The 18,718-nt window shown below is 41.8% G+C and overlaps 1 protein-coding gene across 2 annotated transcripts; it reads left to right on the top strand.

Annotated features, from left to right (window-relative positions):
* LOC109889680 (methionine aminopeptidase 2) lies at nucleotides 1–11,531 on the top strand. 2 transcript variants are annotated; one of them, XM_020481286.2, is made up of 12 exons: nucleotides 123–270; nucleotides 734–1,004; nucleotides 1,745–1,864; nucleotides 2,267–2,329; nucleotides 3,399–3,501; nucleotides 4,056–4,217; nucleotides 5,222–5,403; nucleotides 6,265–6,359; nucleotides 6,715–6,811; nucleotides 7,065–7,168; nucleotides 8,830–8,945; nucleotides 10,628–11,531. In XM_020481286.2, the coding sequence occupies exons 1-12, from the start codon at nucleotides 229–231 to the stop codon at nucleotides 10,878–10,880; spliced, it is 1,608 nt and encodes a 535-aa protein (XP_020336875.1). In that variant the 5' UTR covers nucleotides 123–228; the 3' UTR covers nucleotides 10,881–11,531. The 2 variants fall into 2 exon arrangements, with proteins under 2 accessions (XP_020336873.2, XP_020336875.1); XM_020481284.2 differs by having other exon boundaries at nucleotides 1–1,004.
* Nucleotides 11,532–18,718: the final 7,187 nt, after the last annotated feature.

Here is an 18,718-nt window from a genome sequence, read left to right as displayed (position 1 = left end):
GAAAAAATAACATCGACAATACAAACCATCGGATCACTCCTCTTCTAAAGGTAGAATGTGGCTCGAGCACGTGATAACTTGCAAACACAAGTTATGCGAAACAAAGTGGTCCCGGTCCCCCAGTGCACAGAGAGAGCCCAGCAACTTGAGATGGACGCGCTAGCACATATTTGGATGATAATTGTTCAAGAAAGAAAGTGGTGATTTTGATTCTGGCCTGCATCCCTTATGGGCCATTCATCGAGGACATCTCATGTCAACTGTAGGCTAGTGAGTGATGATAACATTTTATAGACTTTGTCATTTTATGTAATTTTAATACAGTTTAGATCAAGGGCTCTCTTTATTATTTATTTGTTACTCATTTGAACGACTAGTGTCATAGTGATAATGTGTATGTACATTTGATCATCTATTTGACTTTGATAATACATCATATTCCATTTCATACTATATCTTGAAATGGGTCAACAAAGTTAGTATAGAATCGCAAACTCAGGGTCGCCAAACAGCATTTATGCACTAGCCTACACTCCTTTCTTGTCATTAAGATCGGACGTGTTTAGTTTTCTCTTTTGAGGTCAAGAAGTTGCACAAAGTGCCTACTTCTTGACCTCAAAACAGAAAACTAAACACGTCCTATCTTAGTGACAAGAAAAGAGTGTAGGCTAGTATATAAATGCGGTTTGGGAAGTCTGAATCATTAATGGCTCAGCTGCCTCTACCGGGGCAGGCAGGCAGGCTCTCCCTTGAGCACAGCCAGCCACAGGCTGCAGCTGATGACTGTTTCAGAATATGTCCACTGGAGGCTCCCAGCAGTTCATGCGTCACTTCATTCCTGCCGCTGATCATGGCGGAGCTCGAGACAATGCAGTCTGAACTGGAGGCGCCCGAAGTTCTCAATGGGGACGCCGGCGAGAACGATGAGAAAGAGTACGAGGAGCCCTCGGAATCAGGGAAGAAAAAGAGAAGAAAAAAGAAAAAGAATAAGACTGCTCCTCCAGGTAAGACGCATGACATTGTGGATAAATGCCGTTTTGAAAATAGCCAATTATTGAGGGCTCCCATTTGTGCCATAGCGTAAAAAAGCAGTAAAGTCACAGTTGTCCCGTACCTGTGAGGGAAAACCTGGTCCCTGTCCCGTTATGAGGGCTAACTGGCAGATGCACATCTGGAAACTGGGCAAAGCCTCTCTCGAGGCTTGACATGTCTCTTCTTCTATTGGTTTGATGGAGTGTTGTCCAATTCGAATATTGAAGGATGTTGCTTTCAACAGTAATAGGCAGATACCAGATCAATTGTCTGTGCATGACCGTGATATTCCAGGACTTTTCAGCACTTGCCTTGCCTTATAAAAGAGCTCCACTAGGGCTAAAAAAATAAAGCATGCTCTAGCATTACATTAATTGCTGACAAAACTATGTGACAAGCAAAGGCTATCTTATCTTGTAAAAACACATGTGGACTTGATCTTATTTTCTGGAGCACGTTGAACTATTTCTCTATAGACTAGAGAAGTCCCATTTCAGAAGGGCTAAATGGCATGGCATAATCCTGCAAGGTACCTACATATGCCCTTGGGATATTGATTCCTAAGGTATAGATTGAAATTATGCATGGCTCCTGCCAAGTTCTGATCACAGTCTATGCACTTTCTCAAAAGGACTCAGAACCATGAACAATTTACTCACTGAGTGTGTGTGTGTGTGTGCGCACATGTGTGTATGTGTGTATGACTTTGCAGCAGGGACAAATGAGGCTGAGGGGGATGGAGATACCGGAGGAGGTGTTGGTGATGTGACGAAACAGTTGGAGCAGCAAGCTCTGCTGGAGGACAAAGAGAAGGAGGACGATGGAGTGGATGGTAACGACTCTTTGACTTCAACTTCATCATCATCATTCACTATCATCATTCTCATACTCAAACTCAACATGTGACACGGGCTTGGTGTCATTTAGTGTGGTGCATTAACAAACTACATCAACTGCAAGAACTGCACTGGGTATTGTGACTGAACCACTTCTCAAGTCCTCTTTAATGTCATTATCACCATCATCATTGTCGTTATCATTCTCATACAGATCTTGAAGTCCCGATTTGCTCCTTTAATCCTACAAACTCCGAATTTGACGTGACATGAGTTTGCATCTGCTGTGGTGGTGCATTAGCGTAACTTCTTAAGTGTAAACAGTTAACTGCAGGCACTGTGAATTGTGACTGAACACGTCATGCTTGCTAAGAGAATAAGCAATGTGTTTTCAACAGATGGAGAAGATGTTGAGAACTCAGCAGGGAAAAAGAAAAAGAAGAAGAAGAAGAAGAAAGGAGGTGAGTTTGTTCTTGCCATTGATGTTGGCATTTTTTCCTCCGCTGCATGGTTTGAGTTCCTTCTGTTACATCAGTGGATACACAGACAACCTTTGATGGCTCACAGATGGCATAAAAAAAAACATTGGCATTTGTTTGACCTGAGGAGGTTTGTTTCTTGAGAAGAGATTACCTCTAGAACACTGTTTGTACACCTGTAATGTTATACACATGACATTATACGTTAGTTAGCTACCTTGTAAGCATATACTGTCATACTCCTTGTATAACAGGGATCCCTAATTACATTCAGCCGTAGGATGATTTTTCCTTCAGCTGATGGCCAGGGGGCCGGAACATAGTTCTAAATAATTTGTACATTGCAAATTGGCCTCAAGAATCCCAAACAGACATAATATTTGACATAAACAGAATCATTTCAATCCTGCATTACATTGGGATACGATCAGATACAGTTGATGTCGGACGTTTACATACACTTAGGTTGGAGTCATTAAAACTTGTTTTTCAACCACTCCACAAATTTTTTGTTAACAAACTACAGTTTTGGCAAGTCGGGTAGGACATCTACTTTGTGCATGACACAAGTAATTTTTCCAACAATTGTTTACAGACAGATTATTTCACTTATAATTCACTGTATCACAATTCCAGTGGGTCAGAAGTTTACATACACTAAGTTGACTGTGCCTCTAAACAGCTTGGAAAATTCCAGAAAATGATGTCATGGCTTTAGAAGCTTCTGATAGGCTAATTGACATAATTTGAGTCAATTGGAGGTGTACCTGTGGATGTATTTCAAGGCCTACCTTCAAACTCAGTGCCTCTTTGCTTGACATCATGGGAAAATCAAAAGAAATCAGCCAAGACCTCAGAAGAAGAAAAAAAATCACCTGCGGGCCACTTATTGGGGAACCCTGCTGTAGCATGTGCTGTGACAATATGTTACCATGTGTTGCTAATAGCAACAATGGGTTGGACATCTGCAGAGGCTAACCTCTCTCTACTTCTCTTCCCCTGTCCTCCTCTCTTCTCCCCTCCCTCCTTCCCTCTCCTATCTGGGCCACAGTGAAGGGACAGACTGACCCTCCCTCCATCCCTATTTGTGAGCTGTATCCCAGTGGAGACTTCCCAAAAGGAGAGGAGTGTGAATATCCCCCATCTAAAGACGGGTATGTCACCTCTACCAAGTGCATTGGCTTTATGCAGTGCGGTGGTCATAGATCCTATCGAGGCCTCTGTGGTTTACAGTCCATCATACTTCATACTCTGATACCTAATAAAAATATTGGATGTGCCTCAATTCTGTCTTTATCCACTTTATTGGTTTGATCAAGGTTAAATATAATAACGAATTAGACACAAACTCATCTATAGCTGCATACACTGCATTAAAATGTACACACACTACCGGTATGTTCATCTATACCTGCATTATAAACTGCAGTGTATGCTGCATCATTTCCTGAACGTTTTGTTTGACATCATAATCCCATTAGAAAACATTTGCATAATGAGATGATAAAGAATGTGCTGTCTGTGGGGTGTGTGTACAGAAAGTGTGTGTGTGTGCATTTGTGACTGTTCATACATGTCTGTGTGTGTGTGTGTCTCCGTGTGACTCCATGTGACACCGGCGTGTGCGCACACACACACACACACACACTCACACACACAAACACACACATACGAAAATGCACATGGAGTGTGTGTTCCTCACCACCAGGCGCAGTGCAGTGTGGAGGACCACCCACGAGGAGAAGAGGGTCCTAGACAAGGCTAACGAGGAGATGTGGAATGACTTCCGTCAGGCTGCCGAGGCCCACAGACAGGTCCGAAACTACGTCAATACCTGGATCAAACCTGGGATGACCATGATTGACATCTGGTGAGGTTCATTCACAAATCATATAGGCCTTGGTACTTTACAAACTGTCATGTTATACTACTTGCCTGTTGTTCACTTCAGTCATATTGTTTATTGATGCATTTGAGATTCTTGAGTGATTCTCGGTCCTGCACCTGGAGAGTCGCTGTAACTGTAGTTTTTTTTGTCCTAGATCAGCAGTGAAACACCTGATTTCGTTCATCAACGGATCTTTAACACCTTGATTAGCTTAATCAGATGTTTCACTGCTGAGCTGGTTCTGGAGCGCTACAGGGGCAACATTGAAGATCATTGAGTGAGACTTTATTAACCTGCATGGTTAACCTGTGTTGCTGAAGCGAAAATATCCTGAATGTGACACCTGTCCATGTCTGCCGTGGTCCCTGTCTGTCAGTGAGCGGTTGGCGGACTGCTCTATAAGTGAGACTTTATTCAATTGTACGGTTAACCTAAAAAAATACAAAATAATGGAAACACTTGAGGAAATGAGGGATACAAATTACATTGAAAGCAGGTGATTCCACACAGGTGTGGTTCCTGAGCTAATTAAGCAATTAACGTTCCATCATGCTTAGGGTCATGTATAAAAATGTAGGGCAGGTCATTATTTTGCCTACCATGGCTATGCCCCCATAGGATAACAATTCTTCCATCCACAGGGCACTAGTGGTCACTTTATTGTTTGATGAGCATGAATACTATGTAAACCATATGCCATGGCCGTCTCAGTCACCAGATCGTAACCCAATTGAACACTTATGAGAGATTCTGGAGTGGTGCCTGAGACAATTTTCCACCACCATCACCAAAACACCAAATGATGGAATTGCTCGTGGAACAGTGGTGTCGACACTTGTAGAATATATGGCAAAGTGCTTTGAAGTTGTTCTGGCTCGTGGTGGCCTAACACTTTATGTTAGGTGTTTCCTTTGTTGTGGCAGTCACCTGTATGTTGCTGAAGTGAACATATCCTGAATGTTAAACCTGACCTCTTGTGTCAACAGTGAGCGGTTGGAGGGTTGTAGTAGGAGGCTAATCAAGGAGAATGGTCTGAAGGCTGGCCTGGCATTCCCCACTGGCTGCTCCATCAACCACGTTGCTGCCCACTACACACCCAACGCTGGAGACCCCACAGTACTGCAGTATGACGACGTCTGCAAGATAGACTTTGGCACGCACATCAACGGTCAGTTAACACGCTGACACTCAGTTTCTGTTCAGTCTGTAGTTTTGTTTTGTGTTACTTCAATCAATCAATCACTCACATTTATTTATAGAAATACACTTTGTCACACACATAAATGGTCAGCACTGGCACTGAGTTCTGTCAATCTCTCAATAAAATGTTTTTAGAAAGCTTGTTTCAAATCAAATGTTATTTTTCACATGTGCCAAACACAACATTTCGGTGAAATGCTTACTTATGAGCCCTTAACCAAGCATGCTAAGAAAAAAAGAAAAAAAAAAGTGTAAAAAGTTGAAAATAGAAAATTTAAGTGACAAATAATTAACCTCAGCAGTAAAACGACAAGCAAGGCTATATACAGGGGGTAACGGTACAGAGTCCATGCGCGGGGGCACCGGTTAGTTGAGGTAAAATTGCATCAGCAGTTGTCACAAAGTGCTTTACAGATACCCGGCCTAATGTATGTATCTGGTTGCACTTGCATTTTGAAGCAATAATAGTCCATCCGCAATACTGTAGGTTTTTGTTCCAGCAATTGAATCCCATCACATCTGATTCAACTGATCAACTGATCTTCAACACCTTAATTAGCTGAATCTGGTGTTTGTTCCACTGCTGAGCTGGTACATAAACCTGGAGTACTGCAGTCTCTCCAAAAGCAGGATTGAGGATCCCTCTTTTACTGTCTGTCTTGCCTTACCTGATACACTTGTTTAAGTATAACATGGTAAAATGGTACTGTAGTTGCATGATAATTAGCTAGTAATTACACTCCTTGAATATCAGAATACCAGCTGAAACAAACTGTCAGAAAAGCTATACCTCCTCATGTCCTTTATGTTCATGTTGTTGGTGTTTTAGGTCGAATCATTGACTGTGCCTTTACCGTGACCTTCAACCATAAGTATGACAGACTACTGGAGGCTGTGAGAGATGCTACCAACACAGGCATCAAGGTAACTCAGCCCATTCATCCATGACTTTGGTTCCAATGGCTCAGTGGGTTAGAGCATGATGCTAGGCAACACTATGAGGGTTTGATTCCCACATGGGCCACAAATACTGAATATACTGTATTCTGTCACCGTTAATGTCGACATGTCTGTACGCCGCATGGATAAAAGCTTCTGCTAAATGACCATATCTTGGATACTAGCTAACATAAGAGGTTGTGCGATGTAACTCTCACTCATCACTCGTCTGATAATAAGCTCTGTAGAGATGGTTGATGAATGCTTGTGTACGCGTCAACTCTTGTCCATTTGTGATCCCTGTGGAGAGAGCTTGTTTAAGTTTAAAGCATTTTCCCAGTGTGCAGGGATAGATGTGCGTCTATGTGACGTGGGTGAAACCATCCAGGAGGTCATGGAGTCTTATGAGGTGGAGATAGATGGGAAAACATACCAAGGTATCAGGCTCCTTCTGTTTGTCTGTCTCTCTGTTTGTTGGTTTGTTTATATAGGAAACTGTTTGCCTCTTTTTATGTTTGCTGGTTTGATTTGGGAAATTACAATGACAGATATATAAAAGATATATTTATATATAAAGATATATGAATATCTTGAATATTACAACTATAGAAATACTGCAGGTATATTCATACATATAAATTATTGCTTTAAAAAAATCTTTCTATATATATATATATTTTCCCTATGTAGTAAAGCCAATCAGGAACCTCAATGGCCACTCCATCGGACAGTACAGGATACACGCAGGCAAGACTGTTCCCATCGTCAAGGGAGGAGAAGCTACCAGGATGGAGGTAACCTTAATCCTCTTATGCTCATTTGTACTGAAGGTTTTTCAGATACTTCAGTACAATTTAATCAAACAGGCTCCAGTCTTTTCAGAGGCGTGGGTTCAAATTCCACTACTGCCACCAAATGTAATAGGGACTGGATGTTAAATAGGGACTGGATGTTATTCATTTGAACAGAAGGTTTTTTGAGATGTTACTTCGGGTACAATTTAGTAAAACTTCTTATTTTTTCCCTGCCATGTTTGCAACAACAAACTCAAGGTACACATCTCCTCTCTTGCAAGTTTGATCAGTTCAGAATGTCTATCTTTTAAAATGTAGCATATAATTAAAACCCGTGATTAAGTGTTATTGAAAGAACATCTCTAGACTATGTAGAGTTACAACACAGTGTCGAGATGAGCTCGGATTCACATCTCTCTCTCTCACACACACACATACACACACACTCCAACACCTCCTTAGGCACCCTCTTCGGGGCTTTAATTACACCTTTAATCACATTACCAGCCAGAAGCATCAAGTAGTGAGTAGTGCCACTTGTTGAAACTCCTTATTGCATCTCGAAGCACATTGCGTTTTCACCACTCAAAGTCAATTAATGACCATTTACCTCACTAAAGGAGAAGATATCGCCTAGATACCTGCATAGATACCTGCCCCAGGAAAGGTACCTTGGTCCCAGAACTGTGTGTGCTGTCTAGTATTCCTGTGGTCATTGTTGGCAGGACAGCACAAACAGATCTGTGACGAGGCTACTGGATCTGAGTAGATTGAGGATGGAAATGTTGGGTGTGGTTGAGGTTCACTAGCCTAAGGTCACAAATCTGGGCTAGTGGACCCCCCCACCACCCACCCCCGCCAAGACAGCTGCAATGCTTAACTCAGTTTGGACAGAATTGAACCTTTTTAATTGGCAAGCTGCTGAGTGGTGCGTTTTGCTGATGTTTCCAACGAAGCCAGGGAGAGAGGCACTGAGTTGCTGATGTGGCATGTTTGAGGGTTATATTTTTAGCCAGAGTGAGTGTTGGTGCGTTAGGGCCATTACCCTCTTTGTGTGAGGGTGTGTGTGTGTGTGTGTGGTGTGCTTGCTTACATGGTGGTGTGTGCTTGTCTCTCTATGTAGAGTGTATTGGTGTCAGCGGGGCATGCCACGAGGCTGCTCTCATTTTGAGTGATTATCTGAGCAGACAGAGAGGGAGGGAGGGTGTCGCAATGTTATCAGCTAATACCACAGGGCCTTGAACAACCACAAAGACCTGATAGAGAGCTGATGAGCTCTGTGTGTGTGAGCGGGGAACGAGGAGGTAGTGTGTGTGTGTGTGATAAAGACCTCTTCAATAGATCACACCCAGATTGTGTGTGTGAGAACACTTTAAGAGATGATGGAGTAACTGTAATGACATTGAGAAAAATATTTGCTCATCTATGATGTTGATTATTGTAAAAAAATAAAATAATGTAATCTCTAAATATCTACATTCGTTAGCAGAAGGTTATCAATGGCATCTCTCCCTGTTTCCTTGTGGCTGTTCCCAATTGCCAGTAGTGGCTTTCAGTTTGAAGAACTTTGGTCTTATGTAAATTGCAGATGGATTACGGTCAATCAGTTGTTTCTAATCTGCTGAGTTTACTGTGTCCTCTTCTACCCTTATGCTCCACAGGAAGGTGAGGTGTACGCAATCGAGACATTTGGCAGCACAGGAAGGGGAGCAGTTCACGATGACATGGAGTGCTCACATTACATGAAGAACTTCAATGTTGGACACGTGCCAATAAGGTTGGTCGCTCGGTTCGGTCGGTGCTCGCTGAGTGAGAGCCTCACCTGATTTTAATGCTGATTGATGATACGGAACATCAATGCTAAGTAGAATGCTACACTCAGTCTACAAAACATTACGAACACAGGCATAGACTGACCAGGTGAAAGCTATCCCTTATTGATGTCACCTGTTAAATCCACTTCAATCAGTGTAGATGAGGGAGGAGACAGGTATACACAATCCTTGAGACATGGATTGTGTATCCGTGCCATTCAGAGGGTGAATGGTCAAGACAAAACCTTTGAATGGGTTATGGTAGTAGGTGCCAGGCGCACCAGTTTGAGTGTTAAGAACTGCACCGCTGCTGGGTTTTTCGCGCTCAACAGTTTCCCATGTGTATCAAGAATGGTCCACCACCCAAAGGACATCCAGCCAACTTGACACAAATGTAGAAAGCATTGGAGTCAACATGGGCCAGTATCCGTGTGGAACGCTTTCAACACGTTGTAGAGTCCATGCCCCGATGAATTGAGGCTGTTTTGAGGGCAAAAGGGGGTGCAACTCAATATTAGGAAGGTATTCCTAATGTTTTGTATACTCTGTAGATTTAATTTGGTCTTGACTCTGTTAAAGACATCAGAGACACTCATGGCACTCAAGGGCATTGACACTGTGCAGAATGACAGCTTTTACAAATGATCTCGCTTCCCAAATAACTACTCATTATTGCGATCAAGATTGGTGAATTATTCTTACACTATGACTTACACCGGGCCCTGAGAGTGTGTTGATTTTGTTTATCCCCACCAGACATGATCTTGACACTCAGGTTAAAATACCAAAACCAACTGTGAACCAACTGTATTAACTTGGGGACAGGTCGAAACACACATGAAACATTCATGGGTTGTTATTTTACCTGATCATGCGGATGTTCCCCTTTTTATCTGGTTCTTTGTAGAATTTTGACCCGGATCATACAAAAATGCTGTGTTTCTCTTTTCCCAAAGATTATTCCATCAATAAAAAAGGGGAACCTAATTAGTTTTTAGTTGTATTTGATTAATATCTCCTCGTTCGTCTTTCAAGCAAACAAGTGAGGTTGTATCTTCGTGAAAACCAATAAGGAGATGGGAGAGGCAAGACTTGCAGTGTGTCAAGCGTCTCAAATTAATCTAACGTAGCAGGCAAAATAAGGAATGCCTGAACGGAGTACACATCCAGTTTTCAGGGATAAAGAAAGCTAGGTTGAAGATACTGTATCCCTAAAAGCCAGATGTTTCCGACTTGTATCATCCCCTCTGAGGGTGGTCTCAAATAGAACCAAGTTCTATTTTAACATTTGTGATAGCATAAGCACATTGACATGTGCGAGTAGTGTAGATGAAATGATTGACTAACATGTATGTGTACATTCATTTTTGCAACACTCACGCATACAATCTGGCCGATGTAGTCAGGGTGTTAGGACTGTACTGACCTGTTATTTTAAAAACCATACTTATCACCGAAGGGCATTGGTGCATGCCTCACATTTTCTACTGCTTGAGTACCGGAATATTACATTAAAATGAGTACTAATTCAACTAAATTAAAATTAGTACTGGCACCTTTTTCATTCTACTTCAAGCGCTGCTGAAGGGTTACTGTCACGCCTTTCCTGTGTGTTCCCTCTCCTCTCTCCCTGTTCTGCGTCAAGACTTCCCAGGGCCAAGCATCTGCTAAACGTGATCAATGAGAACTTCGGGACATTGGCGTTCTGCCGCCGCTGGTTGGACCGGCAGGGAGAGAGCAAGTACTTGATGGCCCTGAAGAACCTGTGTGACCTGGGTATCATAGACCCGTACCCGCCGCTCTGCGACACAAAGGGCTCCTACACCGCTCAGTATGAACACACCATCCTGCTCAGGCCCACTTGTAAGGAAGTGGTGAGCCGGGGGGATGACTACTGAGCATTTTCCGTAGGCCGGCTGACCTCAAACCAGGAAGAACGGGAAGAGAAAGAATGAGAGAAGATAAATCAGGGTCCTGTTCATTAGGGCACAGAACTTTTGTAAATGTTTTGCAACAGAAAATGATATTGAGTGTTTCTTATTGGACAAGTCCAGTTAGTCCCTCTGTGTTGTTTTTTCTTCTTCTTCCGTTTGGTGCCTAATGAACACAACCCAGTAAAACACAGACAGGAATCCTCACTAGACATTTATTCAACGTTGTTGTGACGTAATTTTAAGTTGCCTAAATCCAAACCTTCAGTAGCTTCAAGAGTTTTAGCAAGAGCATGAGACTGGTGTCAAGGAAGTAGCTTACTTATGACATGTATTATTTCAAAGGATCAAGCCAATAAATAAGGGCATATAAAAAGCAAGAAATATAATCTTGACATTTTCTTTATCATACTTACTTGATTGCTATATTGCTTATTTAGAATAAAATGAAATATGCAAAATTGCTCCCTCTGTTTTGGGTGGACACCTCAATATATTACTTAATAGTGCAAAGCTTCAATGCCTTGGAAAGAACCTGTGGAAAATATATATACCTGCTATGAAAGTATTTATATTTCTATATTTTGTTTATCTGCTGTATTTTTATTTTGAGGCCATTTTTTTTTTAAATAAATAAATTGTATTGTTACAAATCTTATATCGGTCTTTGTTTCTATGGTCTTCACATTTGACTGCGTCATCAGACAGCCACTGTATTCAGTGGAAGAGAAGAGTTTCAAATGGTTCACATTGTGTCATAGAAATGTTGTATTCTCATTTTGAACCAAAGGAGGGCGATATTATTACATGTACTCTCCATTCGGGCTCACAGGCGAGAGAACTAACAGAATTTCGCGTTACACAATTGCGCTTCAAAGAGACAGACTTGTTACTCACTATGAAACTTAATGCATATACAAGTAGTACGCAAGAAAGTATGTGGAGAAAACTCATGCTATGATAATGGTATTCATAACCATTGGATCCCATTGGGCTACCTGTGCACTATTAACAGCATGGAAGTTCCAACCCATTTATGTCCATTTAATACAAAAATATAGGACATAGGCCAAGGGTATGACACTTAATGCATACAGTTACAGTATAAGGCATCACATTTTATATACAAGACATACAGATGATATGATTGGGATGCTGAATTCATTCATCCCTTCACAACTTTGTCCACCACATGCAAATTCTAGCCCATTTATGCCAAAACTCCCTCCCGTTAATAGTCTGGTATATAGTCTAACTGATTATGTCATTGTAAAGGGATGCATCATGTCTCTCCAGTCAGACCAGGCCAGCAGCTACAGACCTAGCTTACTCTTTCGAGGCAGCAACACAGGACTCCTTATGCCTGTTGTCTAAGTCAAATACTATGGCATTGTATCTATCTAGATCTAATACTATCTAGATCAGACGCACACGTCAATTCATCCCTTACTTTAAGTGGCTCATTGTTTATTTGGAGATTAATAAGGGGTTGTTGGGTTGTTTACTAATGAGAGAATCACATGGGGGTCAGTTTCTGTAAGCGAACTTAAGTCTGCCACAACAACCTGGTATGGAGTGGAATCGGTGTTGAGAGCTGGAGGGTAAACTCAGGTAAACTCAGTGCACCTTTCAAATGCTGAGTACATGGTAATCTCCCAACTTTGCCAGAGTCCTTCTTCTGCAGTGAACCATAAGATTTGACCACAATTGCACCCAATAAAATAGATGAATTGAATTATGGTTTACCCCTATTTCTAGGCACTGTGTTTACCCACCAGTTATCTACCACTACATCCCTGAAAGAAATAGAAGTGGGCCTTATGGAGATAGACCACCACGTTATGTCATATTTCGATATTGAACCTGACAAAGATCCATTTACATCAGATACAACGGTTGATAGAGGACATGAGTGGAGTCAGTTCATTTCTAAACTGGGAGCGTGTTTGTAAGTTTCGCGCTCTAGAGTCTAGTCCAGAGGGCAGATTCAGTGCTGGATATGAGTTCCCTCTGTCAGGCAGACAGGGGACTGGAGGAGCAAATACACACACACACACAGGCAAGAGGGAGAGCTCAGGGAACTGAAGAGATTAGCCAATTTATCCCTTTAATGTTTTTTTTAAATTCTCTCTTCTGTTCTCTCTCTTCTACCTGTTTGGGCCTACTGAGTTCCAGTCTATGGTTGAATAGCGGCAACTCGGTTACTGAGATTTGCCTCGATCTACCGTCTAAAACCACTTCCTTTCCCCAGGATAAATAACTGAAAAACCAGTCAATTATAATAAATGATTTATATCAACAACATGATGTGAAATGGAAATGTTAAATTCTATGCAATGTCTAAATATGCCTTCTCTACAGCCTTCTTTCTGCTCTCTGTATGATCAATCATCAATCCTCATGTTGGGGACAGACAGCCCATCTCAGTATGGGGTGCAGTTAGCAATGCATGCAGACCTATCTTCTCACCATGGTAACTTTTTTTATTGTGACAGGTACAGTGCCTTGCGAAAGTATTCGGCCCCCTTGAACTTTGCGACCTTTTGCCACATTTCAGGCTTCAAACATAAAGATATAAAACTGTATTTTTTTGTGAAGAATCAACAAGAAGTGGGACACAATCATGCAGTGGAACGACATTTATTGGATATTTTTTTTTAACAAATCAAAAACTGAAAATTTGGGCGTGCAAAATTATTCAGCCCCCTTAAGTTAATACTTTATAGCGCCACCTTTTGCTGTGATTACAGCTGTAAGTCGCTTGGGGTTCTCTATCAGTTTTGCACATCGAGAGACTGAATTTTTCCCCCATTCCTCCTTGCAAAACAGCTCGAGCTCAGTGAGGTTGGATGGAGAGCATTTGTGAACAGCAGTTTTCAGTTCTTTCCACAGATTCTCGATTGGATTCAGGTCTGACTTGGCCATTCTAACACCTGGATATGTTTATTTTTGAACCATTCCATTGTAGATTTTGCTTTATGTTTTGGATCATTGTCTTGTTGGAAGACAAATCTCCGTGGGGATGGTGTGTGTTCAGGGTGATGAGCTGTGTTGCTTTTACGCCAAACATAACGTTTTGCATTGTTGCCAAAAAGTTCAATTTTGGTTTCATCTGACCAGAGCACCTTCTTCCACATGTTTGGTGTGTCTCCCAGGTGGCTTGTGGCAAACTTTAAATGACACTTTTTATGGATATCTTTAAGAAATGGCTTTCTTCTTGCCACTCTTCCATAAAGGCCAGATTTGTGCAATATACGACTGATTGTTGTCCTATGGACAGAGTCTCCCACCTCAGCTGTAGATCTCTGCAGTTCATCCAGAGTGATCATGGGCCTCTTGGCTGCATCTCTGATCAGTCTTCTCCTTGTATGAGCTGAAAGTTTAGAGGGACGGCCAGGTCTTGGTAGATTTGCAGTGGTCTGATACTCCTTCCATTTCAATATTATCGCTTGCACAGTGCTCCTTGGGATGTTTAAAGCTTGGGAAATCTTTTTGTATCCAAATCCGGCTTTAAACTTCTTCACAACAGTATCTCGGACCTGCCTGGTGTGTTCCTTGTTCTTCATGATGCTCTCTGCGCTTTTAACGGACCTCTGAGACTATCACAGTGCAGGTGCATTTATACGGAGACTTGATTACACACAGGTGGATTGTATTTATCATCATTAGTCATTTAGGTCAACATTGGATCATTCAGAGATCCTCATTGAACTTCTGGAGAGAGTTTGCTGCACTGAAAATAAAGGGGCTGAATAATTTTGCACGCCCAATTTTTCAGTTTTTGATTTGTTAAAAAAGTTTGAAATATCCAGTAAATGTCGTTCCACTTCATGATTGTGTCCCACTTGTTGTTGATTCTTCACAAAAAAATACAGTTTTATATCTTTATGTTTGAAGCCTGAAATGTGGCAAATGTTCGCATAGTTCAAGGGGCCCGAATACTTTCGCAAGGCACTGTATGCCTACATTTGCTGCAGCATAGACTATGCCACAGTTATATACTGTAAGGACCGAATGCACGTCTAATTTACACATCTCCTCCTGGCTTTCGGGGGTCACCATATTTAAAAAAAAATGTAAATCATTTTTTAATTGTAAAACAGCCTCTCACTTGAAAATTGTTGCTTTAAATCAGAGCATGCATCAATTCCATTCAAATTGCATCCAAAATAGATAATCCTGTTCAATATATATATACAGTTGAAGTTGGAAGTTTACATACCCCTTAGCCAAATACATTTAAACTCCGTTTTTACATTTAAACTCAGTTCCCTCTCTTAGGTCAGTTAGGATCACCACTATATTTTAAGAATGTGAAATGTCAGAATAATAGTAGAGAGGATGATTTATTTCAGTCTTTATTTCTTTCATCACATTCCCAGTGAGTCAGAAGTTTACATACACTCAATAAGTATTTGGTAGCATTGCATTTCAATTGTTTAACTTGGGTCAAACATTTCGGGTAGCCTTCCACAAGCTTCCCACAATAAGTTGGGTGAATTTTGGCCCATTCCACCTGACAGAGCTGGTGTAGCTGAGTCAGGTTTGTAGGCCTCCTTGCTCGCACACGCTTTTTCAGGTCTGCCCACAAATGTTCTACAGCTTTGAGATCAGGGCTTTGTGATGGCCACTCCAATACCTGACTTTGTTGTCCTTAAGCCATTTTGCCTCAACTTTGGAAGTATGTTTCAAATCAAATCAAATTTATTTTTCAAATTTTTATATAGCCCTTCTTACATCAGCTGATATCTCAAAGTGCTGTACAGAAACCCAGCCTAAAACCCCAAACAGCAAGCAATGCAGGTGTAGAAGCACAATGGCTAGGAAAAAGTCCCTAGAAAGGCCAAAACCTAGGAAGAAACCTAGAGAGGAACCAGGCTATGTGGGGTGGTCAGTCCTCTTCTGGCTGTGCTGGGTGGAGATTATAACAGGACATGGCCAAGATGTTCAAATGTTCATAAATGACCAGCATGGTCCAATAATAATAAGGCAGAACAGTTGAAACTGGAGCAGCAGCACGGCCAGGTGGACTGGGGACAGCAAGGAGTCATCATGTCAGGTAGTCCTGAGGCATGGTCCTAGGGCTCAGGTCCTCCGAGAGAGAGAAAGAAAGAGAGAAAGAGAGAATTAGAGAGAGCACACTTAAATTCACACAGGACACCGAATAGGACAGGAGAAGTACTCCAGATATAACAAACTGACCCTAGCCCCCCGACACATAAACTACTGCAGCATAAATACTGGAGGCTGAAACAGGAGGGGTCAGGAGACACTGTGGCCCCATCCGGGGCCAAACAGGAAGGATATAACCCCACCCACTTTGCCAAAGCACAGCCCCCACACCACTAGAGGGATATCTTCAACCACCAACTTACCATCCTGAGACAAGGCCGAGTATAGCCCACAAAGATCTCCGCCACGGCACAACCCAAGGGGGGGGCGCCAACCCAGACAGGAAGATCACATCAGTGACTCAACCCACTCAGGTGACGCACCCCTCCCAGGGACGGTATGAAAGAGCCCCAGTAAGCCAGTGATTCAGCTCCTGTAATAGGGTTAGAGGCAGAGAATCCCAGTGGAAAGAGGGGAACCGGCCAGTCACGGGACAGCAAGGGCGGTTCGTTGCTCCAGAGCCTTTCCATTCACCTTCCCACTCCTGGGCCAGACTACACTCAATCGTATGACCCACTGATGAGATGAGTCTTCAGTAAAGACTTAAAGGTTGAGACCGAGTTTGCGTCTCTTACATGGGTAGGCAGACCGTTCCATAAAAATGGAGCTCTATAGCAGAAAGCCCTGCCTCCAGCTGTTTGCTTACAAAGTCTAGGGACCTGAATTCTGGGGACTAGGCCTGCGTCTTGTGACCGTAGCGTACGTGCAGGTATGTACGGCAGGACCAAATCAGAGAGATAGGTAGGAGCAAGCCCATGTAATGCTTTGTAGGTTAGCAGTAAAACCTTGAAATCAGCCCTTGCCTTGACAGGAAGCCAGTGTAGGGAGGCTAGCACTGGAGTAATATGATCAATTGATTTGGTTCTAGTCAGGATTCTAGCAGCCGTATTTAGCACTAACTGAAGTTTATTTAGTGCTTTATCCGGGTAGCCGGAAAGTAGAGCATTGCAGTAGTCTAACCTAGAAGTGACAAAAGCATGGAGACATTTTTCTGCATCATTTTTGGACAGAAAGTTTCTGATTTTTGCAATGTTACGTAGATGGAAAAAAGCTGTCCTTGAAATGGTCTTGATATGTTCTTCAAAAGAGTCCTTCACAGTTTTATTTGAGACAACTGTACAACCATGAGGATTAAGTGTCAGATTCAACAGAAGATCTCTTTGTTTCTTGGGACCTAGAATAAGCATCTCTGTTTTGTCAGAGTTTAAAAGTTTGCAGCCATCCACTTCCTTATGTCTGAAACACATGCTTCTAGCGAGGGCAATTTTGGGGCTTCACCATGTTTCATTGAAATGTACAGCTGTGTGTCATCCTCATAGCAGTGAAAGTTAAAATTATGTTTTCGAAATACATCCCCAAGAGATAAAATATATAGTGAAAACAATAGTGGTCCTAAAACGGAACCTTGAGGAACACCGAAATTTACAGTTGATTTGTCAGAGGACAAACCATTCACAGAGACAATGTTTGGGGTCATTGTCCATTTGGAAGACCCATTTGCGACCAAGCTTTATTTTTTTTTAAAGATGTTGTTTCAATATATCCACATAATTATCCTGCCAGATGTTGTCATCTATTTTGTGAAGTGCACCAGTCCCTCCTGTAGCAAAGCACCCCCACAATATGATGCTGCCATCCCCGTGCATAATGGTTGGGATGGTGTTCCTTGGTTTGCAAGCATCCCCCAAGAATAAACCAGACTTGTGGAGGTCTACCATTTTTTTTTGCTAATTTCTTTTGATTTTCCCATGATGTCAAGCAAAGAGGCACTGAGTTTGAAGGTCGGCCTTGAAATACATTCACAATACATCCACAGGTCCACCTCCAATTGACTAATTGACTACCTCCAATTAGTCTATCAGAAGCTTCGAAAGCCATGACATCATTTTCTAGAATTTTCCTAGCTGTTTAAAGGCACAATCAACTTAGTGTATGTGAACTTCTGGCCCACTGGAATTGTTTGTTAAGAAGACATTTATGGAGTGGTTGAAAAATTAGTTTTAATGACTCCAACCTAAGTGTATGTAAACTTCCGACTTCAACTGTATACACAGTACCACTCAAAGGTTTGGACACACCTTCTCATTCAAGGGTTTTTCTTTATTTCTAGTAGTTTCTACATTGTAGAATGATAGTGAAGACATCAAAACTATGAAATAACACATATGGAATCATGTAGTAACCACAAAAGTGTTGACCTAATCAAAATATATTTGAGATTTGAGATTCTTCAAAGTAGCCACCCTTGGCCTTTATGACAGCTTTGCACACTCTCTCAACCAGCTTCATGAGGTAGTCATTTCAATTAACAGGTGTTCCTTGTTAAAAGTTAATTTGTGGAATTTCTTTCCTTAATGCATTTGAGCCAATCAGTTGTGTAGTGACAAGGTAGGGGTGGTTTACAGAAGATAGACCTATTTGGTAAAAGACCAAGTCCATATTATGGCAAGAACAGCTCAAATAAGCAAAGAGAAATGACTGTCCATCATTTCTTCAAGACATGAAGGTCAGTCAATATGGAAAATTTCAAGAACCTTGAAAGTGTCTTCAATTGCAGTCGCAAAAACTATCAAGTGTTATGATGAAACTGGCTCTCATGAGGACCGCCACAGGAAAGGAAGACACTGAGTTAC

This window comes from Oncorhynchus kisutch, linkage group LG4 (assembly GCF_002021735.2).
Source record: "Oncorhynchus kisutch isolate 150728-3 linkage group LG4, Okis_V2, whole genome shotgun sequence".
NCBI classification, from domain to species: domain Eukaryota; kingdom Metazoa; phylum Chordata; class Actinopteri; order Salmoniformes; family Salmonidae; genus Oncorhynchus; species Oncorhynchus kisutch.
The sequence above is the reverse complement of the archived record's forward strand: the minus strand, read 5'-3'. Positions and strand labels throughout refer to the sequence as shown.

Coding starts and splice junctions, on each gene's coding strand:
- LOC109889680 (XM_020481284.2), top strand. CDS start 680: ATGCGGTTTGGGAAGTCTGAATCATTAATGGCTCAGCTGCCTCTACCG. Junction 1,005..1,744: donor GAATAAGACTGCTCCTCCAG/GTAAGACGCATG, acceptor ATGACTTTGCAG/CAGGGACAAATGAGGCTGAG. Junction 2,330..3,398: donor GAAGAAGAAGAAGAAAGGAG/GTGAGTTTGTTC, acceptor TCTGGGCCACAG/TGAAGGGACAGACTGACCCT.